The sequence below is a fragment of the Anthonomus grandis genome, chromosome 2, assembly GCF_022605725.1.
Source record: "Anthonomus grandis grandis chromosome 2, icAntGran1.3, whole genome shotgun sequence".
Taxonomy (NCBI): Eukaryota; Metazoa; Arthropoda; class Insecta; order Coleoptera; family Curculionidae; genus Anthonomus; species Anthonomus grandis.
The window spans coordinates 35303911-35326625 of NC_065547.1; the positions used below are offsets into that span (position 1 = coordinate 35303911).

The 22715-nt window shown below is 31.5% G+C and overlaps 2 protein-coding genes across 2 annotated transcripts in view; one reads left to right on the forward strand and one right to left on the reverse strand.

Moving 5' to 3' along the window:
* LOC126750159 (protein PAT1 homolog 1) overlaps positions 1-22431 on the forward strand; it is a 60372-nt gene extending 37941 nt beyond the window's left edge. The window contains exons 13-15 of the mRNA XM_050459678.1: positions 850-1007; positions 14205-14343; positions 18347-22431. Of these exons, the coding sequence (XP_050315635.1) occupies positions 850-1007; positions 14205-14343; positions 18347-18616 (567 nt within the window). The 3' untranslated portion in view covers positions 18617-22431. The remainder of the gene's footprint in view (positions 1-849; positions 1008-14204; positions 14344-18346) is intronic.
* Positions 1001-10445, reverse strand: LOC126750160 (uncharacterized). Its single transcript, XM_050459680.1, has 3 exons — positions 10156-10445; positions 9519-9780; positions 1001-2247 (listed from the first exon to the last, which is right to left on the reverse strand). Exons 1-3 carry the CDS (start codon positions 10423-10425, stop codon positions 1214-1216), a joined length of 1566 nt encoding a protein of 521 aa, XP_050315637.1. The 5' UTR covers positions 10426-10445; the 3' UTR covers positions 1001-1213.
* Positions 22432-22715: the final 284 nt, after the last annotated feature.

Sequence of the window (22715 nt, forward strand, 5' to 3'; positions counted from 1 at the left end):
AACATGTGGTTTATGCACGACGGGGCTCCAGCTCATTTCAGTGTTCTTGCTCGTCAGCATCTCGACGTCATCTACCCTAATTGCTGGATTGGACGTGCAGGACCTCAAAATTGGCCGGCTCGCAGTCCTGATATGAATCCCCTGGATTACTATTTATGGGGCCATCTGAAGGCTCTTGTTTATAAAACTCCTGTTCTAGATGTGAATGACTTGAGGAAACGGATAATTGTCAATTGCAATATCATAAGGGATACTTCAGGTATTTTTGAGCGTGTCAGACACTCAATGACAAATCATTTGCAGTCGTGTATTTTATCACAAGGTAGGCATTTTGCTCATTTACTTTAAGGTCGAAATTGTTTATCGAATTAATTGGTTTTTATTTCATGTTGTCGTCCATGGATAATTTTTAGAATGAGTTAAAAAGTTGAGAGAAAAAGTTGTATTTTTAGTTGCTTAAATACAAAAATAAATAAAAAGCTGCAAAACAATTATTGGGTTGGCCTTATTTTTAAAATACCGTTATTTTTTTGAACCTTCATCGCCCTGTATCTCAGAAACAAAGCAACTCCCGACATACGTTCATAGCAACTTTTTTTCATAAAATGACCTAACGATTCACCCTGTATAGTTTCGTACCGTAGTTAGGAAACACCCTGTATGTAGAAAATAAACTAGAACAAATTATACAGGGTGAGCTGAATCAGTATTTTGCGCTTAATTAGATTGGGTGTGAAGAAACTAAATAACATCATTTTTAATAAGCCATAAAAAAAACAACAAACTTAAAATATTCCGATCATTAAATATTTATATTAATAATAAATTGTTTTAAATTTTATTTTGTAGATGCTTTTACTAAGACTATTACCGCACCTGTCGGTAGATTATTTTAGTAGTCAACTCTTGGATATTTGGAGTAGAGTGCTGTTAAGTTTACCACTAATAGGCCGCAGAGATACGGCCGGTGACAATATTTTGCCAAAACTGTACCCCTATTTTGCGAGGTAAGTGAGTGATGACTGTACAAATGTAAATCTATCGCAAAAAAGATATCAAGAACTTATTGGCATTTAAATAAAAAAATGATGAAGCATGTGCACGCGTTTAAGAAAAATGCACCATTGATTGGCAACTGAATTAAGTAGTAGATTAGATTGTAGCAGTCTGCATGGCATGCTACCAGCATTAAAAACTGCAATCAATGGTAGTCCTACTCATTTTCTTTTTCTTTTTGTTTGCATTTCTCTTCTGCTGGCACCACAAATGCATACCTTCTACTGTACATTTTAAATATATCAACTTCTTTCTTAGTACTATATATTTTCTCAAGATTTCCCAGTAATAGCATAATAGCGGACATCATATTTGGTTCTTTCAAAGTAATAAACTTAGATAAAACCGTATCTACAATGCTAGGAGCCCACATAACTAGAAAACTCAGAAGAGATTTATTTAAACCCTGAGTAGACACGTCTTTTAATAATGTAGGCTCTTTTATTTTTGTATAAAGTATAACCAAAAAAAAAACTACAACTAGCACCACGAAATCGAATGTTTTTATATAAGGATTGTCTAAAACACATTGTTCAGTTTGATTTTGATGGATCGCCATATCTAATCCTGATACAATTGACTTTTTCTTTGGATATGCTTTATGGCTTTCTTGGATTTTGTTTAATACCATATAAACTTTTCCTACTATATTATTTATTTCTGAATAGGTTGTACTATTTTCTTCATTAAAATTAGCTTCAACGTTATGAGGTATTAAATTGAAATCTTGTAAAGGATCCATGCTCACATTTTCTATAAAGTGATTATGAGTAATGTTGTTTCTCATTAAGAAGAACATCAATAAAATAAGCATAATCGGTAATATAAACATAAAACTACATTTAGCCGCCACGCGCATTGCTTCTCTATTCAGAAAACTGTTCTGTTTCTTACATTCTTTTTTCTTCTCTGCATCACCTGCGGTACCTGTTTTCACCGCGAATACCTCAAAGCCAGGGGCGTGACTCTTAATGCTATCGCTGTCAAATAAGGGGCGTATTTTTACTCCGTTTTCAATAGATTCTAGACTGTCATCGGCAATCTTTTCTCCAAACGAGTCCGAAGGGCTTTTGGATGTGGTTGATTTAATCTCCAAACCTTTAGGAGTCAAATGTGAATTATCTTCTGGACATCTTTGACAAATGTGGCACTTGTTCAGTAACGATAATACACTTGTTATAAAGGAATATACTAAAACAAATAAATTAAATTGACTTGACATTTGGGAGAACAATACAATCAATATCAAGAAGATATAATACAAAGTCGGAAGGCTAAAACCTCATTTGAACGTTAAATAATAATGAGTAATGGATATTTTTTGTCCTTTTGATTATTACCACATTTACGGTAAAATGTAAAATTATATACGAGTTTTCAAAAACAATTGACTTATAATTCAAGGAATTATACAAAATTCAAAGAGGTATTCTCAGAGAAAATCTTAAATTCAAGAATACATATTTTCAATAGGTACCTAAAAGTATAAAATAAAATCAAGAAAAACAATTAGATGTATTACGAATTAATGAAAGAAGAAAATGTGCTATATTACGTAAGACAAAACAAAATCTTGTGTACAAGCATCCTAAAAACTGAAAAATTCCAAATTCACTTTAAATTTCATATTTCAAACAAACATAACTTCTAAAACATTTTACCATAAAATTTACACATATTAACAAAACAGATTGAAAAAATAAAAAAAAGCATCTTTTTGATAAATTTGATTAAAAAATAAGTAAAGCTGTCAATAAAACAGAATTTAGAGGAAGTAAATTAAAATATTTAATAGGAAACAAAACTAAAACACTAAAATGATGTCAGAGCACAAGTCAAAAGGTATCGTTAAAAAAATCGTCAAGGCTATAATATGCCCTGGATAATAAAAGTGATTTTAATTTCTTTTAGAATTTCTTAATTTCTAAAATTTGTCTGATACATAGAGGAACATAGTTGTAAATTTTTTTGCTAAGGTATTTAAGTGAGTTCTTGGTGAGGGAGGATGTAGGGGTTGGTAAGGGAAAATCGTTAACCTGGCGAGTCATATGACCAGTGTTAGAGGGAGGTTTAGGACATTTATGAATAAGAGTAGCTGTTTCTAAGATAAAAAGAGAAAAAAGAGTTAGGATTTTTTGAGATATAAAGAGAGGTTTACAAGAATCTCTTAACCCTTTAGGAGTAAACATAGAACATAGGTATCTAACTGCCTTTTTTTGAATCACAAAAATTATGTTTAATAATCCCTTGTTACTTAAACCCCAAAAAGGCAAGCCATAACGAAGATGGGACTCAATAAGAGAAAAGTACAATGAACGTGCAACTACTCCTCCCAGCTCATGCCCCGCCATCCTTACTGCAAAGCATCCAGAGGATAATTTTTATGCAAGCTTTAGGATATGATCTTCGAAGCGAAGGCGACCATCAATGGTAATACCAAGGAACTTACAGCTTTCTTTGTATTGCAAGGGGGAGTTTTCACTAAACATAAGGCCCTGAACGTCACACTTAAATCCCATAATAAAGGTTTTGCCCACATTAAATACAAGCCTGTTTGCAACACACCACTCCGATAAAATCTTAAGATCCTTAAAAACCTGGGCTCTAACATTACCAGAATCTCTATGATTCCATAAAATAGTGATATCATCAGCAAACTGAACCACTTTGCCCTGCAGTTTTAATGAACCCAAATCATTTACATAGAGCAAAAATAATAGTGGTCCTAACACTGAATTCTGAGGTACTTCAGTTTTAAGGGATCTGGAATCGGATAAACATCCAGATCCCGACTCTCCACAATTTAAGGACACATAGACACTCTCCAAAAAGCCGAAAACAGCGTCATGAGTCCCTTTTCCCGTTTGAAGTCCAAACTGATTTGCAGATAAAATGCAATTATGTTGCAAAAAAGACAAAATTCTGATTTTTGCAAGTTTTTCAACTATCTTGGAGAGGGTAGATAATATAGATATTGGACGGAAATTACAAGGCTCATTCAAATCTCCACCCTTATAAAGAGGGATGGATAACCACTGCCTCCTTCAAACATGCTGGAAAGATACCATTATGAAAGGAATTGTTTATGGCAGAAGCTAAGGCACTCAATGCTGAGTCAGGCAAAAGGAGTAGTAATTTTGATGATATTCCATCAGCTCCAGCTGATTAATGGTTTTTTAAGCTATTAATTGCATCTTCAACGTCAGTAAGGCTAACAGGATAAATGAAAAAAGAATTTTGAACTGACACTTGTTGACTATAACACAAAGGATCAATATTAATATTCACATCCTTGAGCAATAAATGAGGAATATTACAGTAATAATCATTTAAATTATTTGGTCTTACTTCTGGTTCTGAAACTTTCTTGTGAGAATGCCTGAAGTCATTTATAATTGACCAACATTCTCTCCGCCTATTTGAGGACACATTCAAGCGGTCACTATAATATTTAACCTTTGCTGCTTTTATCGTCTTTCTGTATAGACTACGATATTTCTGATGATAAAGAATAATGTTTGCATTAGTTGTATACTTGCACAACTTAGCCAAAAAACGGAGGTTTTTAGCTGAAGTTCTGAGACCTGCTGTGACCCATGGTTTTCTATTTTCTTTTTAGGAAAACACTGATTGATCTTGCTACATAGCACATGAAATAACAAAGTAAACGGGTCAGGCGCCATTTCAAGTGCATGCGAATTAACCAAAGCTGTAGTAGAAGAAAAAGCATTGAAATTAGCTCTGCTGAAAATTCTTCCTATATAATGAGATGAAGGAAATACAGCGTTGCATGGAATCCTAGCGAGAATGGCTTCATGGTCAGAAATACCAGATGAGAGTACTCTATACATGACACATCATTAAAATTTGTACACAAATAATCAATAGTAGTTGCAGATGAGTATGTTATACGTGTGGGTGAAAGAACATGTTGCATCTTTAAATAATAAGATTCCAATATACTTAAAAGGGATGTATGATATGAGCTTACATCAGTGAAGTTAATATTAAAGTCACAAGCCAATATAACTATGGAGTTTAGAGACAATTGGGATACTAGAGAATCAAGTTTGTCCAGGAACATACCAATATCTCCTGAGGGTGGTCTATAAACACAAAAAACATATAAATTAAATCGCTTACAAAAACAAAGGGAGAATTCAAAAACCTTTTCCAGCAGAAAGCTATCATACTTCATACTATCATTAATTTTACAGAAAAAAGCTTCAATTGTTTGTTTAACTAAAATAGCTGTTCCTCCATGTATGGAGTGTTGCCGACAAAAAATTGATATAGGAATATAATCAGATATTAAGAAACATTAACCAGGCTTTAACCAGTGCTCAGTTAGTAATACAATATCAGAAAAATCACATGAATCAAGTGAAAGATGAAGCTCGTCCATTTTATTTCTTAGAGACTGTATATTTAAAATAAAACTACTGAAACTTTTCGCATGCTTATTTTGTTACAATGTTATTTATAGAGTGTGAGTGAGCTTCATCTTCTGTGTATTTATCTATAAAAAAGAATCCCTATCAGAGTCAGTATATAGAAGTCCAGGTTGATTACTTAGTTTTATTGTGGACACATTTTTTGATGAAATGCTACTTTTGAAATGCTTTAAATTATGGGTATACAGTAATGATGCCAAATCTGATCCAAAGTTGCTGGCATGATTAGACTCTAAAATTCTATTTAGATTAATATTATTTGCGTGAAATATTCTATAGAGAGCCTTATTGCTATTATAAATTACATTATGGTTTGGATACATGTAAGGGCTTGTCATCACTAAACTATTGCTATGTAAATGTATAAATTTTTTTTAAATATCGAATGATGAGCAAATACCATTTAACATTAAAATCAACATATCATTTTCTGTAAATTCCTTAACCATAGATGATGCAGTACAAATCAGTTCATTGTTTGTACTTCCTGGCTTCAGAAAACATTGGACTTTGTAGTTAGCTTCAAACTTCAGACGCAATTTCTTCAGGAACACTCTACTACATACGCATTACATAAATCCGTTTCTAAAGCTTATAGGAAAAACTTGACTGCGGTATAAAATTATTAAAAAATTATGATAAATGAATAATCCAAAGTGGTATAAAAAGGTAAACCGCTTACCTGAGATGCTTTTGCTCGGTATACTGAGGAAGGTGCGCTCAACTTCGTCACCCTTTGAGCGAACGCTCTATTTCATTTGATTCGGCCCAGATAAATATTGAAATATAAAATTCAGGCAAATACTATACAAATTGAGTGCAAAGATTTCAAGGGCGTATTTACCAACCAAAAATAAGAAGTTTTTTCATAAAAACGTATGTCCTAACTTTTTTCGTTTTCTAGATACAGAGTGTAAAACTTTTTTAATAAAAAAAATTTTTTTGCTATGAAAATTTGCCTTTGTATGTATCTGTTATTTAGGCTAAGTTAAATTTTGAAAAGAAATTAAATGAATCTCAATAATCGATGCGAATTTATTATTTGTTTTAATAGGGCCAGGCACAGATTTTGATTTTTTCCTGGAAACAAAGCTAGATACGAGTAAGGCTCAAAACGCAAGAAACTTACATTATTGACCGCTTAATCTAAAAAAAAAATTATTGTCAAAAAAGCGGCGGCGTACCATAATTTTACCTATAAGTATCAAGTAGGTAGCCCCCTGAAACGCCACTGGAATTAATAAATTTATTTTATTCCAACCAAAGGAGGGCCTTTATGATGACAAATAAGCCTACCAAATTTTATTTAAATCGGCTGAAAGGATTTTGAATAATTGATAAAAAACCGATTTTATTAAAAAACTTTTACACTCTGTATCTAGAAAACGAAGACCTAGAAACGAATCACCCTGTATATTATTCATTAAGCACGACTCTGAGATACGAGATTAAATGTGTATGTAATGAAGGTAGGTACTATATCGTATTATAGTGGGTTGCCAACCAAAACGTTGAGCTGTGCCTATCGATTTAATTGTGAAAATAAAGGAAAATGAAACATTTCAACATATTTAAACCAAACCGTAAATAAAAACTTGAATATTACTAATAAAGCATAAAAATAATGCAACGCTTGCCGATTATTCTTAAGCTTTAGGGAAAAAAAGGATGCTTCTCATAAGAGGAAAGAGAGGTTGTGCCCACCTATTCTAAGCAGATGTAAAAAACTTTTCGTTAACAACTCGGATGATGGTCTGAAAAGACAGGACATAGTAAGAAAATTGTAGGGAGCCTTTGTAGGGAATTTTTGGGAATGCATTTTCTACGCAAACTATAAGGAAATATCTCTTATAATTCTTGATGCGCATGACATACATACACGTATAGGCCTAAATGAAGAAAAGCATATGAAATATCAGTCCCAAATAATTATCTTTCGCCATTCATGCACTTACTCTAATTAATATTACAAACACCAATTCTTTTAAACTATTTGGAAAATATTCACATTGCTTATAAACATTGTCAATGCAGTAGTTAAACTTGGCGTTGTACGCAAATATTCTGGGCATTAGTCCGCTAAGTAAAAATATTGAAAAATTCGCGGTATTTCAGTTTAATCATTTCTTCACAAAACTTCAACGACGGCAATCTGCACGACCTTGCGTTTTTCAGTCGTTTTAGACAATACTCCCCTGGACAATATGCCCCTGAACAATGAATGCCTTAAAACACTAAAATATCCTAAAAATACGAATTACGTGGCAACGCCGTAATGATATGTAAAAAATCTGGTATTAGTGTAAAGTTTTTGTCCTCAAAAATATAACCCCATGAAATACAGGTATTACCATGTCATATAAGTTTTTTTCTCACACCTTGAAATGGCCATATATTAGGAAAGAAAAACAAAAATCACTGAAAACAGTTTCTATAAAACGAAGCAGGAACGAAAACAAAAATATGTCACCTTTATCTGCAACCCCTTGGACAGGGTGAGATACACTCTTAAAATTCTAAATAGAAAGGGCGAATGATACATCATCTTGAAGCCCTTGAAACATGGTTTCCAATGATACTACAGAAAGCCACATTTTAGAAAATTCTTCTATGTTTATTAAAAAAGCAGCCCTTATCTTTAAGAATGATGTACATTATTTTCATTTATGGTTCCCAGGATAAGTATGTCTGAAGGACATCTCAACGTTTTAACGAAGGGCAAAATGTAAGCCTAGCGCAGAGTATATCGAGATGATCGACGAAACAGCGCAAATTGAAATTCTGGATCAATTTGCGATGAATTTAAGTTTATCAACTTCAAAAATCTCATCCATAATTCTCTAAGAGACCAACATACAAAATTGACGAAAAAACAAAAAAAAACACAAAGTCACGGTCTCACAACATGTAATTAAACGGCCTACACGTGTTTCGCTCTAGTTAGAGCATCATCAGGCCTTTAGAAGCCATAAACAATGAGTATTGTTTATTTATGTACTGTGAAGTGTGTGGATGGCTTTTAAAGGCCTGATGATGCTCTAACTAGAGCGAAACACGTGTAGCCCGTTTAATTACATGTTGTGAGACCGTGACTTTGTGTTAAAAACATTTGCTTCATTAATGAGTGGACCTTTTATTTAAATGGGCATGTTAATATGCAAAACTGTCGTTACTGGAATGACAAGAACCCACACGTTTTCAGGAAGGGCATACCCAGTATCCATAAAAAATTAATGTTTGGACTGGTATATTGAAAGATGGTATTCTTCGCCCAAAGGAATTTAAGTCTTTACTTATTTTTATGAAAAAAATCTGTGGTTTTTGAAACACAACCTGAGTTACTACAGCAAATTCAGCGTATGATAGTTCAGAAATCCCGTCGTATATCCAAAAAAACAGAACTCTGTTCAAGGGGTTGGGTTGGGTTGGTTGGGGTTATGGATAAGGGTTAGATAATAGTTTTCTAGTTTTTAAGTTTTTAAATTTTCAGCCTGCATGCTTTATCACCATAGCTAACAGGTTGCATACAATTTAAAACTGTACTAATAATCTCTGGTCTCTCTCTTGGTCTCGTCATATTTGTGGTCAAAGTTACCTGATCAGGGCTGAATCATTTTTGTAGTAGTGAAAGGAATTAGACTAGCATGTCCAGCTTTATTTAATGACCATCGAATAAAGGTTCTAATATGTACAATAATAATAAAGCAAGTTTCAAAAACTTCTAGATAAAATACTACGAAAATAATATACTACTAAAATAGCATGGTAAATAGATTACGGATAAGATAAATAAAACAGTAAAAATACAGACACTAGTATGTAGGAAATTAACAGTTTAATCTGTTACTATTCATAACTTGTGAGCGAATGAGATAAAATGAATTCAAATCAACGAATTTGTTATCTGCATTATTTTTGCATGGTTAAATCTTCTATTTAGGTAAATTTTTAGGTGCCACATTTTTTCAATAGTAAAATAAATAAGGATAACACATAATTAAAGCTTACCTAACAATGCTTCAAACAAAAAAGAGTTTAGGAAACAATTCTGATTCTCAACGATATCAATATTTTCGCCTTCTTTAAAATTTCGCGCATAGTCGAGAATATTTGATAATAGATTTCTTTCTTTCCTTAATTTGTTCGGAAATTTTTGACTGATTGCTTCCTGAACCAATGCTTGATATTTTTCTAAGAATAGGCTTGCGCTGGGCTTCGTATTTTTTCTACTATCCTCGACTTCGTTGTTGCGATCATCCGAAAGATAATCCTTAAAGAATAATAAAAGGTATAACAATAAAGCAAAAAGCATATGCCACACTATTATTTTCATAATACACTGTATAAAGTTAAAACAACAAAAAGATCTAAACACAAATACTAATTGTAATGTTTTTATGTTAATATGCAATAATTATATTTATTTAAAATAAAGTTCAAGGAGAAGATTCCTTAGAATTAAAATCTAAATACTTATTGGTATGAAAATTAAACCTTATTTATTATGTTTCAACATAATTATGAGTCAACATAATTATTTAAAAACTTCTGAACAAAAATTCACTTTTGAAAGTTGCCATCTCGGTAAAATTTAGATTTATTAAATAAAATTTTTCCTCAAATTGAAATACGTCATCCTACTTACCTCTTCATTGCTATTAAACATGGTATCATTAACAATAGCGAAATCATCCCAAATATTTTCCTCAACTTTTGTGATTTCACCTTTTTGCGACAGAATAACGGCACTGTAAATGTAAAATATACCCAATATAACCAAAGTTACATTTTCAAACACTATTGGCCACAAATCCAAGTGTTTTATAATTGTTTTAAGTTGGTATAAAAAATATAAGAGTACACCAATTCCTGTAGGAAGTAATATTGCCGCTATCAGCGCGTATATTTCGTACATGCTTTTTAAATCTACTAGAGACCGATGCGATGTGAAGTTTTTAAACGCAAAACGTATATTCAAACGACGGATAAGTGCCCCTATGCTTTATATCATTTCAAGTTATTTTTACGGTTATATGAAAGAATATTAAAGTAAACATAAGGGTGGTATCTGCGATTAAAAAACGGTTTAGTTTTTAATATCTTACTTTACCTACTTTTTGCTTAACATTAGGCATTTAACAAATAGAATGAATAATATTTACCTACAGTTATACTATAATTTGTTCGTTATATGTATGTTAACTTTGTAATACTTTTGAGAAATCATTTTTCTTCATTCAATCATTAAATAATATCATCCTTTTAATAGTATACCTTATTGGGACATATGTAAAAAATGTTTAACATTTATTTTATTAACGACTAGAAAATAATTAATTAGATAAAAAACAGTCTAAGTCGCCACCTAATAGTTTTGTCCCCACCTCCCATGATAATATTTTATAAGGGTTTCCTGAATAAATCACATTCGAAATATATATTCAATGGATTATTTAAATTAAAAATATGTATTACAAATAACGGCGGAGGGTTAGCCAAACTTGGTGGGCATATAGATAGGCTCAGATAGAAGATATTTTTTTAATAAACTTGTGTTCTAAAAGTCTCGGGTTTTTTTATATTATTGATTTTGTGTTATTTTCAGGATTTTCAAAAAATTATGCCTTTTGATTTCTTTAAATTTTTTCAGCCTATTTTTCACGTTTTTTTTACATTTGTATTTAGTCTGTAATGTATCCTGAATCTAAAAAAATCAATATCAAGTACAAATAATACCGAAATAATTCGTTTTGAGCTCAAAAAGTTAATACAAGTAGCAAAAAAAGTTATGAAAGGTAACTTTAACTTGACGCAAAAAAAAACTAAAATCTATCAAGATTTTCAGGTAGTTTTAAAAACATCTCCAGTTAATACTCTTTTCAATGATATACGATGTGTAACACAAAGCCGACTAACTTGCCACAATTCATGACTTTAAAGGAAAATAAAGTAAAAAAAAATACTTTTTAAATTTTATGTATTTATTTCAAAATTACAAATTTTGTTGAATCTGCGCTCTCCTAGCCCTTATACATGCCCTACATCGCCGTCATATTTCTACTGTCGTAAAGCGAAGTCGCATCTCTTCTCTGAAGGTTAGAAAAGCGGCATTGATTCTTTGAATTAAGTGGTCTAGATTGTCAATTTCCACCTCGTACACGAGTTCTTTCGCACGTCCCCATACGTAAAAATCGAGAGGGGTTAAATCAGGGAACCGTGAAGGCCATGCGATGGGACCTGCTCTTCCGATCCATGAATTGGGAAAAGTATTGTCCAGAAATTCTCTAACGGCGACCTGATATTGTGCAGGACACCCGTCATTCTGGAAGACGATTTGGAAGACGAAGACGATTCTTCATTAAATATGGGTATATCAGCCAATAATTGTGGGAGATCATTTTGTAAAAAATTTAAGTAATTGTCCCCATTGAGGTTTCACGGCAAGTAGTGTGGACCGATGAGGTGTCTCCCAATCACACCTGCCCAAACATTAACACTGAATCTTGTTTGGAAAGACTTGGCTCTGGTCAAATGCGGATTTACGTTTTTGTTTTCCCAATAATGTAAATTATGTTGGTTAAATATCCCCGCACGTGTAAATGTTGATTCATCTGTCCATAAGATGCTTTTTAAAAAGTGTTCATTTTCAACGTCTGTGTGAAGCAAAAAGCGGCAAAATTGTACCCGTCGCTCATAGTCGGCTTGTAGAAGACCTAGAATAGAGTATCACGATGCCAGTAAAAATTGCGGAATTAAGTTGTTGATGTAGTATGAAATTACCTTACACTGGGGTGTAATGGAAAGGATGCCTTTCTTCTGCCTTGAAAACTGACCATGCTTTCCATGTAGAAATGTTCAGATCTGTAGCTACTTTCCTTGTACTAGTGGTGGGATCCTAATCGAATGCGCGAATTACGTTTTCATCTACAGCAACATCATACTGCCTCCGATTAATCCTCGGTTCTTGAAAATTTAGATTTTCTGTTTCCCTTAATCGACGAAAAGTGTTAGCAAAAGTGTTGTGGTGGGGCACACGCCTATTGGGGTATTGCCCCTCATGAATTCTTTGTGCTTCTCGCGTATTACCATTGGCTCTTCCATAAGCAAAGGCAATATCGGCATATTCTTCGGTAGTGTATGCAGCCATTGTGGTGATAATGATACGAAAATAAGGAAAGTCACAAAAACAATATAAAAACTCAATTAACAGCAACAATAACAACAGTATTAATAACAATAACAACTACAGAAACGATACAATACTAAATTAACGACTTGGGTACGTAAGAAAGCTAAAAAGTTACACCACGACAAATGACAAATGTCAAATGACAACAACAATATGTAGCACATATTGTTGTTATCATAACAACAATCCCATAGCATGTTCCACGATCTCCTCATTTGAACATTCAAAGAATCGATGCCGCTTTTCAAACTATCAGAAAAGAAATGCGGCTTCGTCTTACGACAGTGGAAATGCGACGGCGACGTAGGGCATGTATTAGAGCCAGGGGAGCGCAGTTTTAATAAAATTTGTAATTTTGAAATAAATACATAAAATTAAAAAATATTTTTTTACTTTATTGTCCTTTATCATCAAGTCATGAATTGTGGCAAGTTAGTCGGCTTTGTGTTACACATCGTATATCATTGAAAAGAGTATTAACTGGAGATGTTTTTAAAACTACCTGAACATCTTGATAGATTTTAGTTTTTTTTTTGCGTTAAAGTTAAAGTTACCTTTCATAACTTTTTTTGCTACTTGTATTAACTTTTTGAGCTCAAAACGAATTATTTATACTTGATATTGATTTTTTTAGATTCAGGATACATTACAGACTAAATACAAATTAAAAAAAACGTGAAAAATAGGCTGAAAAAATTTAAAGATGTCAAAAGGCATAATTTTTTGAAAATCCTGAAAATAACACAAAATCAATGATAAAAAAAAAACCCGAGACTTTTAGAACACAAGTTTATTAAGAAAATATCTTCTATCTGGGCCTATCTATATGCCTACCAAGTTTGGCTAACCCTCCGCCAAACACCCTGTATATTGTTATTTAAAAAAAAAAAAACGATTTTATGCTAATTCTCAAATTTTTCGAAATAGTCGTAATTTTTTTCTAGCATTTTTTATATCCATATCTTTATTATTTTTCGTCCATTAACTTATATTTCGCAATTCTAACCTAAATTTGTCAGCTCTCTAAAACTGTCTTTACAAAGAAATTTATAGGTATTAATAATTCATATTTTTGGGCTATTTAGGATAAGCCTAAACTATGAAGTTTCCGTATTTAAGTTTTTTCTTTTAATAATCACTTTCATCTTTTATAACGTTTAGATGCTATAATTCCTTTTTTAGAAGACTTTTCTATAGAAAGAGTGCGACGATTCTCGTATAATATTTCGGTTTTTTTTTGTTCTCATAGGTAATTATGAGAACAAAAAAAAAAACCTCAACTCATAGGAAAGAGTCATGGCCAGTTGAGTTGGTCTCAGAGATTAATATATTAGAGAATACTTAAATATTTTCAAAATTCAAATTTTACATTATGTAGAGGGGGGTATAAGTTGTCAAATTATAATGCGCAAGTACTTCTTAAGCATAATTAGTATTACTTATTAATACTTTCAGATTCGTTTATTAAAAAAAACGCATATTTTACTAAAAGGTTTATTTTACAGATTTGTACAAACATGCACAATGTCAGACATCATAGATATGATTTCTGGACTGATGGAAGTGGTGAAACCAGAGAACAACAGAAGCACGCCGCTAAGTCATGTAGGAAAAGCGCCACTTTATTTTGTCGTTCTTAATAAGGTAACATGATTTTCAAAACACGTTTTAGACACATTTCAGTTATTTGTATAAATGAAAGATATAATACCACGCACCAACATCATTTGTTGCTTCGACTAGCATTTAGCGAACAATTAATAATTGTAAAATGTCACAAAATCTTTCTCAATTTAATATTGAATATGAACTAGTCAAATAAGGGGCAGTTTTGTTTTAATGCTAGTTGTACAAATAGCAGAATAATAGAATTTTATTTAAAAACAACGACATCAAACAGATTATAGTAGTTAAAATAATATCACTTTAAATATTTTTCTTAATTAGCTTGTTTAAGACTTTTAGTGGAGATTACTGGTAAAACTACCCAAAAAGTCCATGGAAAGCCAATACTTACGGGGCTATTAAATTCGACTGTGGGTTCTTTGGCTAAAATGTTAATTATACAGGGCGTCCGCGGAATGAGTGTGCAACGCTTGACTCCAAGTTGCTTGGCCAGAAAATAGGACCGTTTCAACTTGCCCATACCAAAGGTGCTTTATTTGATCGCTAGAGGGTGGCAACGTTTTAAAATTAAAATACATTTGAGGTTCCAACTAGATAAATTGACGTTTTTTTGACATAGGATTAGTTCCGAGCATTTAAAAAAAAATTTTTTTTTTCATAAATATATGGTTATACCTTGTAAAAATTACTTAAATTCTCAGATATCAGCCGACTTAATTTTGAAACTTTTTCTGTTCTTGTAAAATTTTCGACCGACGCACGGTTTGGTAGAAAAAAATTAAATTAAAATATCGTGTTATTCATATACGTTCTTTCTGCTTATGTCTAAATGCTAACGTTATATTCCTTAAATTCCTACAAAAATAAAGGATTTCCTAGTAGTACATTTAATATTATAGTCTCCTATATTTTTTTTTCTTAAGCATACAGTTTAATGTAAAAAACTATGTATTTTAAAGCTATACCAATTATAAATATTAAACAGGATGTTCATTTGAAAACTTCCCACCACGAATTTATCAAAAACCACTGTTTAAAAAAAAAAAAACCGCCGAAATACGTCAAAAGGGCGGTCAAGGGGGACAACTTTCTAGCCTAAAATTACTTCACCCCCTTTCACCAATTTTCACTATTCCAAGACTGTCACAAATGTAACTGACGGCAAAATAAATTCTTTATTTTCCTTAGCAACTATTAATAACTAAGCAGGTATAACAATAAATACAGTTCGCCCAGGATATCTGTGTTAATGAAAAGAATGCGGAAAAACATTCAGGTTGTTATTTAGTTTTTTCCACGTCTAATCTTCGGAATTGCTGTTTATGTTGGTAGTTTCCGTTTTAAATTATAAACGAATTGTAGATTTGGCAAACCCTAACCGGCAATATTTTGAACACTTATTGAAATAAAAACTGATATTTTCATGTTTTTGTTTTCTATCTGAACAAATTAAAATAAACAAAGATTTTTCTGATTTTCTCGAAAACGAATCGACCGATTTAAAAAAAAATAAAATAAAAGACTTCGAAAGACCTTTTAAACAAGCTATTACTCGATACCCCTTGCCATTTAAAATTTTTAAGGGGATGACCCTGGGGGACAATGGGTGAAAGGAGGTGAAGTAATTTTAGGTTAGAAAGTTGTCCCCCTTGACAAACCTTTTGACGTATTTCGGCGTTTTTTTTTTAAACAGTGGTTTTCGATAAATCCGTTGTGGGAAGTTTTTAAATGAACACCCTGTATATGATCGATTTGAAAACCCTCAATTCAGATCCAAATGGTCTAGAGCCTGGTGTAGGATCACTTTAATTTTCTTACCCTTATCCGAAGAAGTGGGTATTAGGTTTTCTAATAATACTCGATTAACGGTGTTTGGGTTTCGCAAACATGTCTTCAACTCTCTTAGGTAAAAGGTTTAGAGGTTTGGCATCCTACGGTCTTGATATTTAGTGCAAACTCATGCGCCCATTTTTTTACCCAATTCATAGAGTAAGAGCATATCAAGCTTTTTAGCAAAACAATATTGCTTTATTCAAAAAAAAAGAAAAACAATATCTGAATAATTTAAAAATACGCTCAAATAAGCTACAGTAAATATTTTTGGTAAGATACCAAAATATTAATAAAACAGATTATTGCTTAGAGGCGAAAACTTTGATATAGGCGAGTTGGCCTAAATCTTTCTATTTTTGGCCAAGGAAGTTGTGATTAAACATTGTACACTTATTTTGTTGCAGATACCCATTATAATATTTTTCGTCAAAACTTTTCTAAACGCAACCATGCTTTTCCGCAACCATGATGCTCTTCTTCCGGTCCCTTTTACCCAATACCTTTCGTTGTTTTATAAATTGCAGTAGAGAGTATTGATATTTAGTTCTTATAATGTGCCCCAAGTATTCTACTTTTCTGCTTTTAATGGTGTATGTGACTTCTAGATCTTTTTTAATTTTTCTTAGAACTCCTATGTTTATTATGTGAGCTGTCCATGGTATTCGGAGCATGATTCTATACAGCCACATGTCAAATGCTTCCCGATGTTTAGTGGTTGCTTCAATAAGTGTCGAGGAAGAATTCTCCGGCATAAAATAAACTAGAACACAGCATCTCAACTGCTTTACTTTCGTTTGAAGATATATCTTGTGACATTTGAAGCTACTACTCAGTTTGTGAAATTCCGTTCTTACTTCTTCCTACATACATATATGACATTTTACTGCTTGTACCCAGTTCCATTGTTAATTTATGATGTGTTTAAGATAGCCATATTATTTCACACATTCGATACAATATTTTTATTTCTGAACGAAAAATTTAAACCATTTCTGAATTTTCCTGTGATAAGGCAGCATATCGCGCAAAATAATTTTTAAACGCATCACTTTAATGTAGACTATTTTAGCCAATATTTAATAGAAAGTATTTCGTAACTATTCTATTAATATATTTCTTATTAGCTCAAAATCAATGGTAGGTAGATGAACGTACCAGATTAAAATTTGGATAAAATAATTCTTAGGATGTCTTACGCCAAAATTTCAAAATTGAGTTCCGTTGACATATAGATGATGTCCATTTATATCTCTTTCGCTAATGATTATTTGTTTCGTTTTCTTAAAAAAGAAAATTCGGAATATTAGTTGAATATCAAAGGCGACGTTGTTGTTTCACCTTTTCTGTTCTATCTCCATGAATTCTTAAGTATGCCATGTGATTACAATAGAGATTTTAAATTAATTTGATTTCTTTATCGTATAAGCCAGCCTCTTTCAGGATATTGATCATTTATGTAATCGATTAGACATGCGTATATATCATAGTTGACATCTCTAGATTAGGCCTTGCACTCCAAAGAGTGCCTCTGGTCCCGACTGCATTTATAAAACTAAATTAGTTTTTGAATATTTGTTGTTCGCATTTGTTGTAAATTCTTTTGTCGATAATATTAAGAAACGATTTTAGCATAGCTTTACTCTAGGTTTTTTGGGCAACGTTATAAATTCTGATTGCAGCCATTTTTCGGAGTTATTGCCAGAGTTATAGATGTGACTGTTACAGATGTCGATAATGATGTAACTTCCGTGATACATAATTTAGAAAAAATGGTTCGTCTAGATAAAAAAAATTAGCTGCTGTAATAAATAACTAAAAAAAAGTTCAATTTAAATTTTCTTATTAATAGAGATTTACTTGTTGACTAAATAATTTTTTATTTAGTTATTTTAATTTATTTTATATAGAAAGTAAATCTGATAAATATTTATTTGCAGCCTTATAAGTTATTATTTTAGTGTACAGATTATTTCTAGCCCGAATGCGCATTAATATTTGAGACCTGTAAGAAGAGCGGTTCTCGGCTATGTCAACTAGATTACATTATATACGATACTTATAGCTTAAATAAAAGGTATCCAGATTCCGAATGGCGATAACAAAAAAAATGCCTACATTTTTTCCTAATGCATTTTCCTATATTCGGTTTTTTGACATAAATGTATTTTTAATTACTTTTTGTTCACAGTTTGGTGTTTCTGCTTTAATCTGCCTTCTAGTGCGAGCAGAACAGATTTTCTCAACAGTCGACCCGACCGAAAACCAATTAAATCGATGGACGGAATTCCTTTCTGCATGGGCGACCCATAGCGACAGTGTCAGCAAAGTAGCTGTTCCGCTCACGGCCATACCTCTTGATGTATTTAAGAGGCATGTTGATAGATTTAATAATCAACTGACTCATGACAAGTGTATGACGCTAAAAAAGTTTTATGTAGATATTAATATTGTTAACTGACATGATAGATGATTGGAATCCTTTTGTTCTTTTTTAAGCGTCCAACTGCTAAGAAACAAAGTGAGGCTGGGACTGAAATCTTAGAATTTATAAGAATCAAAATTTAAAAAAAAACTGTGGACTTTACATAACATCTATTAAAAATTTATATCGGTTTAATTTAAAAAAAATATTCAAACAAGTTTTTCCTATATAATAACATTTCCTCTGAGAGTTCCATGAGTCAAATCTGCTTTACATTTCAGTTTAGAGATGTTCCCAGATATTTAACGCAATATTTTTATTTCTGAACGAAAAAATTAGACCATTTCTGAATTTTCCTGTTATTATATATAAGACAGTATATTCCTAGGATGTCTTACGCCAAAATTTCTAAATTTGGTTGTTAGAAAAAATTTTACATTTTAACTGGTATGTTAAATACCCTATTTTAAATGCACAGCTATTTTAATTTGATCCATTACCAAAAAAATTCAAACATTTTATGTGATATATACGTCCTTACATTTTTATCTCGATCCAAAATTTTATATGAATTTATCTTAATAACAATTAATAGTTTATCTTAATGTTTAGTTGACTAATGTATAATTTTATATTATCTAAAAGTTTTATTAAATTATTGAAATATGTGATTTTGCGGCTGCTAGCTAATTTATATATACTGAATATTATAGTAGTTTTAACTCTCTCCTTATAAGAATAGAGAGTATTTTTATAACAATATTTATATATGTATAATATTTTTTTTAACAACTTGTCACTTTCTTTAACTAATATTTCACGTAACTATGAAGTTAAATTCACTTTAACAAGTGTTTTTTGAACCATCTAGCATGGGATGATAATATCTTAGACTACAGGCTGTAATAATTAACATTCTACTGTTTAAACATGCACAATAGAACATACACTACCGGACAAAAGTGGAGAAACAAAGTGTCTTTTGTATTTATTTTTATATTAGTGTATTTGATCATTAATTTTTTATTTTTATTAAATATAATTTTGTTTCTAGTCTTCAGTACCTCAATAAAAAATTTAAAAAAAAAAACAAGTGACAACTAATATATTTTATTCTTGTTTTTACAGGGGACAAAAGTGGAGAAACACTATTTTTATTTATTTTTTATACACAATGTATTAGTTAGTTGTACATACAAAGACTAATAATGTGTAGCAAAACCCTTATTTTTTATAACTTCAGCACACCGACTTCACATAGAGTTCATTAGGCTGTCAATATAATCTGCTGAAATGGAATTCCACTCCTCTTAAAGAGCTGTGAACAAATCATCCTTGTTTCTAAATTTATAATTATTTTTTTGTCTGATTTTCCTATCTAAATGGTCCCATAGGATTTCTATCGGGTTTAGATCCGGACTTTGTGCGGGCCATTTCATAAGGGGCACATTGTTGTCTTCAAACCATTTCTTTACTACTTTTGCGGTATGCTTCGGATCGTTATCCTGCTGAAATGACCATCGAAGCGGCATATTTTCTTCTGCGTATGGAAGCATATGATCCTGAAGAATTCTTAAAAATTGAAATTGTCCATTTTTCCTTCAACTTTTCTTAATGGTCCTCTCCTGATCCGGAAAAGCAACCCCAAATCATGATATTGCCTCCTCCATGTTTCACAGTTGCCCTAATGTACTTTGGATTAAGTCTAGTATTGGCAGGACGACGAACCCATTTCATACCATCAGATCCGAATAGGCAGAACTTACTTTCATCAGAAAATAGAACCGTTTTCCACTTTTGGGTTGTCGAATCAAGATGTTCCTGTGCAAATTGGAGTCTAGCCAATCTATTCTTTTTAGAAATGAATGGTTTTTTGGCTGGACGACGGCTATAAAGTCCAAATTCAGTCAAACGACGACGAATAGTACGCACAGATACCGAAACCCCAGGTATTTCATTATACATTTCTGTGGCGGGCATAAAGGGATGTTCTGTTGCCAACATTTTTATTTTTCTCTTAATAACTTTATTCGTTTTCCTTGGCCGTCCATACCTTGGACGGGTAGTCACACTATTATAATTATTTTTTAAAAACAGCAATAGTTTTTGAAACTACGGATCTATTACGATTATTTTACCTAGCAATTTTACTTTGTTTTACACCAGCTTGAAATTTTGAAACAATTAATTTTCGGAGATCAATACTCAGATCTATTCCGCGAGGCATTTTGCACAAATCGTATATAACAGTTTAACACTCAACTAATGATCACTTTAAATACCAAATAAGATTTGTTTGGAATGTTTATTCACTTTTGTCCGCCTAAAATAGCATAAATAATTTTTTAATCAACTAATAAGGTAAATACAAACAAGAAGGATGTGTTTTTATACTGCAATAATAGAGCTAAATATTTTCTACTAAAAATGTAAAATAATATCTTGTATGTTAAGATGTTATTGTTAAATTTGTAAATGTTTCTTCAATTTTGGCCGGTAGTGTATGTCAGTATGCAGATTTTAAAGTGATGATAATTTTTCTGACCTTCTCCTCTCACTCATTTAGTTGCAAATTTTTTTTTATTTGGGGCGAGATTATAACAACTTATATAAGTTTCACTTTATCTATTATTTAATCTTCTCTAGTTAGGAAGTTTAGTAGCCAGTTTTTAATGCTTTAATAACATTAAAAATTATTGCATTATTAACAATTTGTTAAACCTCAACAAAAATCATCGAACCTTGAATTTATTGAACTATACCTGGAAATATATCTAATCCTGAAGTCCATTCCTCAATATTTCTATAGAGTTGAAGCTACTATTCAGGTAATGCTTATTTAATTTTACCTTTTTACTGGAGTATTTAATCATATACATGTTTGATTAAAAAAAATATTTAAAATATTATCGGCGTAATACATCTAAAAAGGCATTTTATGTTAATTTTTACATAAAATATAAATTAAACAAAACCCTAAAAAAAAACAACTTATTGCGCTTTTTTAGACGCTAGAAATATATAGACGTCGTTAAAACATCTTCCAAACCGAATTGCTGAGTATAGTGCGGCAAAGCTAAAAACCGTGCAAAACTCAATTTTTTAAGTTTTTATAAAATAGAAAAATTATAAAATATTTGTTTTGAACATTAAGATGAAAAAAAAATAGTCAATTTTATTAATTCTGTTTTTATATGAGTCAACACAAACTCAATTCTAAAGAAAATGAATGTTTTGTAATTAAAAAATTGATTTAGCATATTAACTGGAAAAATTTTGTGACTTGTTTTTCTAACTTATTTGTTTTGGCCAAACAGAAAACTTAGCAACTACAATTTGATTTACACTACATCAGTGTTAAATATATTTTTTTTACATTGTGAATTTGTTGATTGATCTGTAGATAATAATGAAAAATGTGATTTCATTGTTTTTTTTGTCTGCTTTATTTGCTATTTACTAAAGTCTGATTACACTGAGGCAACGTTTGTTAAATAAGCAGTTTATGCAATGTATTGCAGTTATGCGTTCTTTTTGTTTTTGCAACCTTACGTGTATTTAATTAAAAAATCATAATATTGTTACGATGTTAAAAAAAAATATGGAAAGTGGAAACAGGCTTTAGAAGTCCCCGGCCGCGAAAGCATTTGTTTCAAGTAGTGCGCTAGGGATGTAATTCATTATATTATTTATATAAGGTTATATATTTTTTTATCATTAGGTAATTTTAAAAGGATATCAGAAATATGTTGGAAAGATATCGTTATTTAAATTGTGCTTTTTTTTAAAAATATGTAGTATCATAAAATATTTATGTCAGAAAAGATATAAATAAATTGAAAATCAGATTATTAGATGTAATTATTTATTTATAACAAAGGTTAAGGTAATTGCCCTAGTGTGAGTATAATAACTTATAGAATATAATATATCAAACTCCAATTCAGCTGCAGAACCATACTGCACCGATCTGCGGTGTACGCACGATAAAAAACAGAACTTCGTTTCCTTCTTATGAAAAATAATTTTTTATGTGACGCTTTTAATCAAATTGCTCGTGAAGGAAAGCTATAAAGCCCATCGTAAATTTAAAACAAAAAACTGAAGCACGCTTGCAATATTAGAGACAAATAAG

What these genes read in the sequence shown, in the direction of transcription:
- LOC126750160 (XM_050459680.1), bottom strand. Translation starts at nt 10,425, where the DNA reads ATGTACGAAATATACGCGCTGATAGCGGCAATATTACTTCCTACAGGA. An exon ending in TGTTTAATAGCAATGAAGAG is followed by an intron (nt 9,781 to 10,155) that starts GTAAGTAGGATG and finishes TTATTCTTTAAG; the next exon opens with GATTATCTTTCGGATGATCG. An exon ending in TTTGTTTGAAGCATTGTTAG is followed by an intron (nt 2,248 to 9,518) that starts GTAAGCTTTAAT and finishes TATTTGTTTTAG; the next exon opens with TATATTCCTTTATAACAAGT.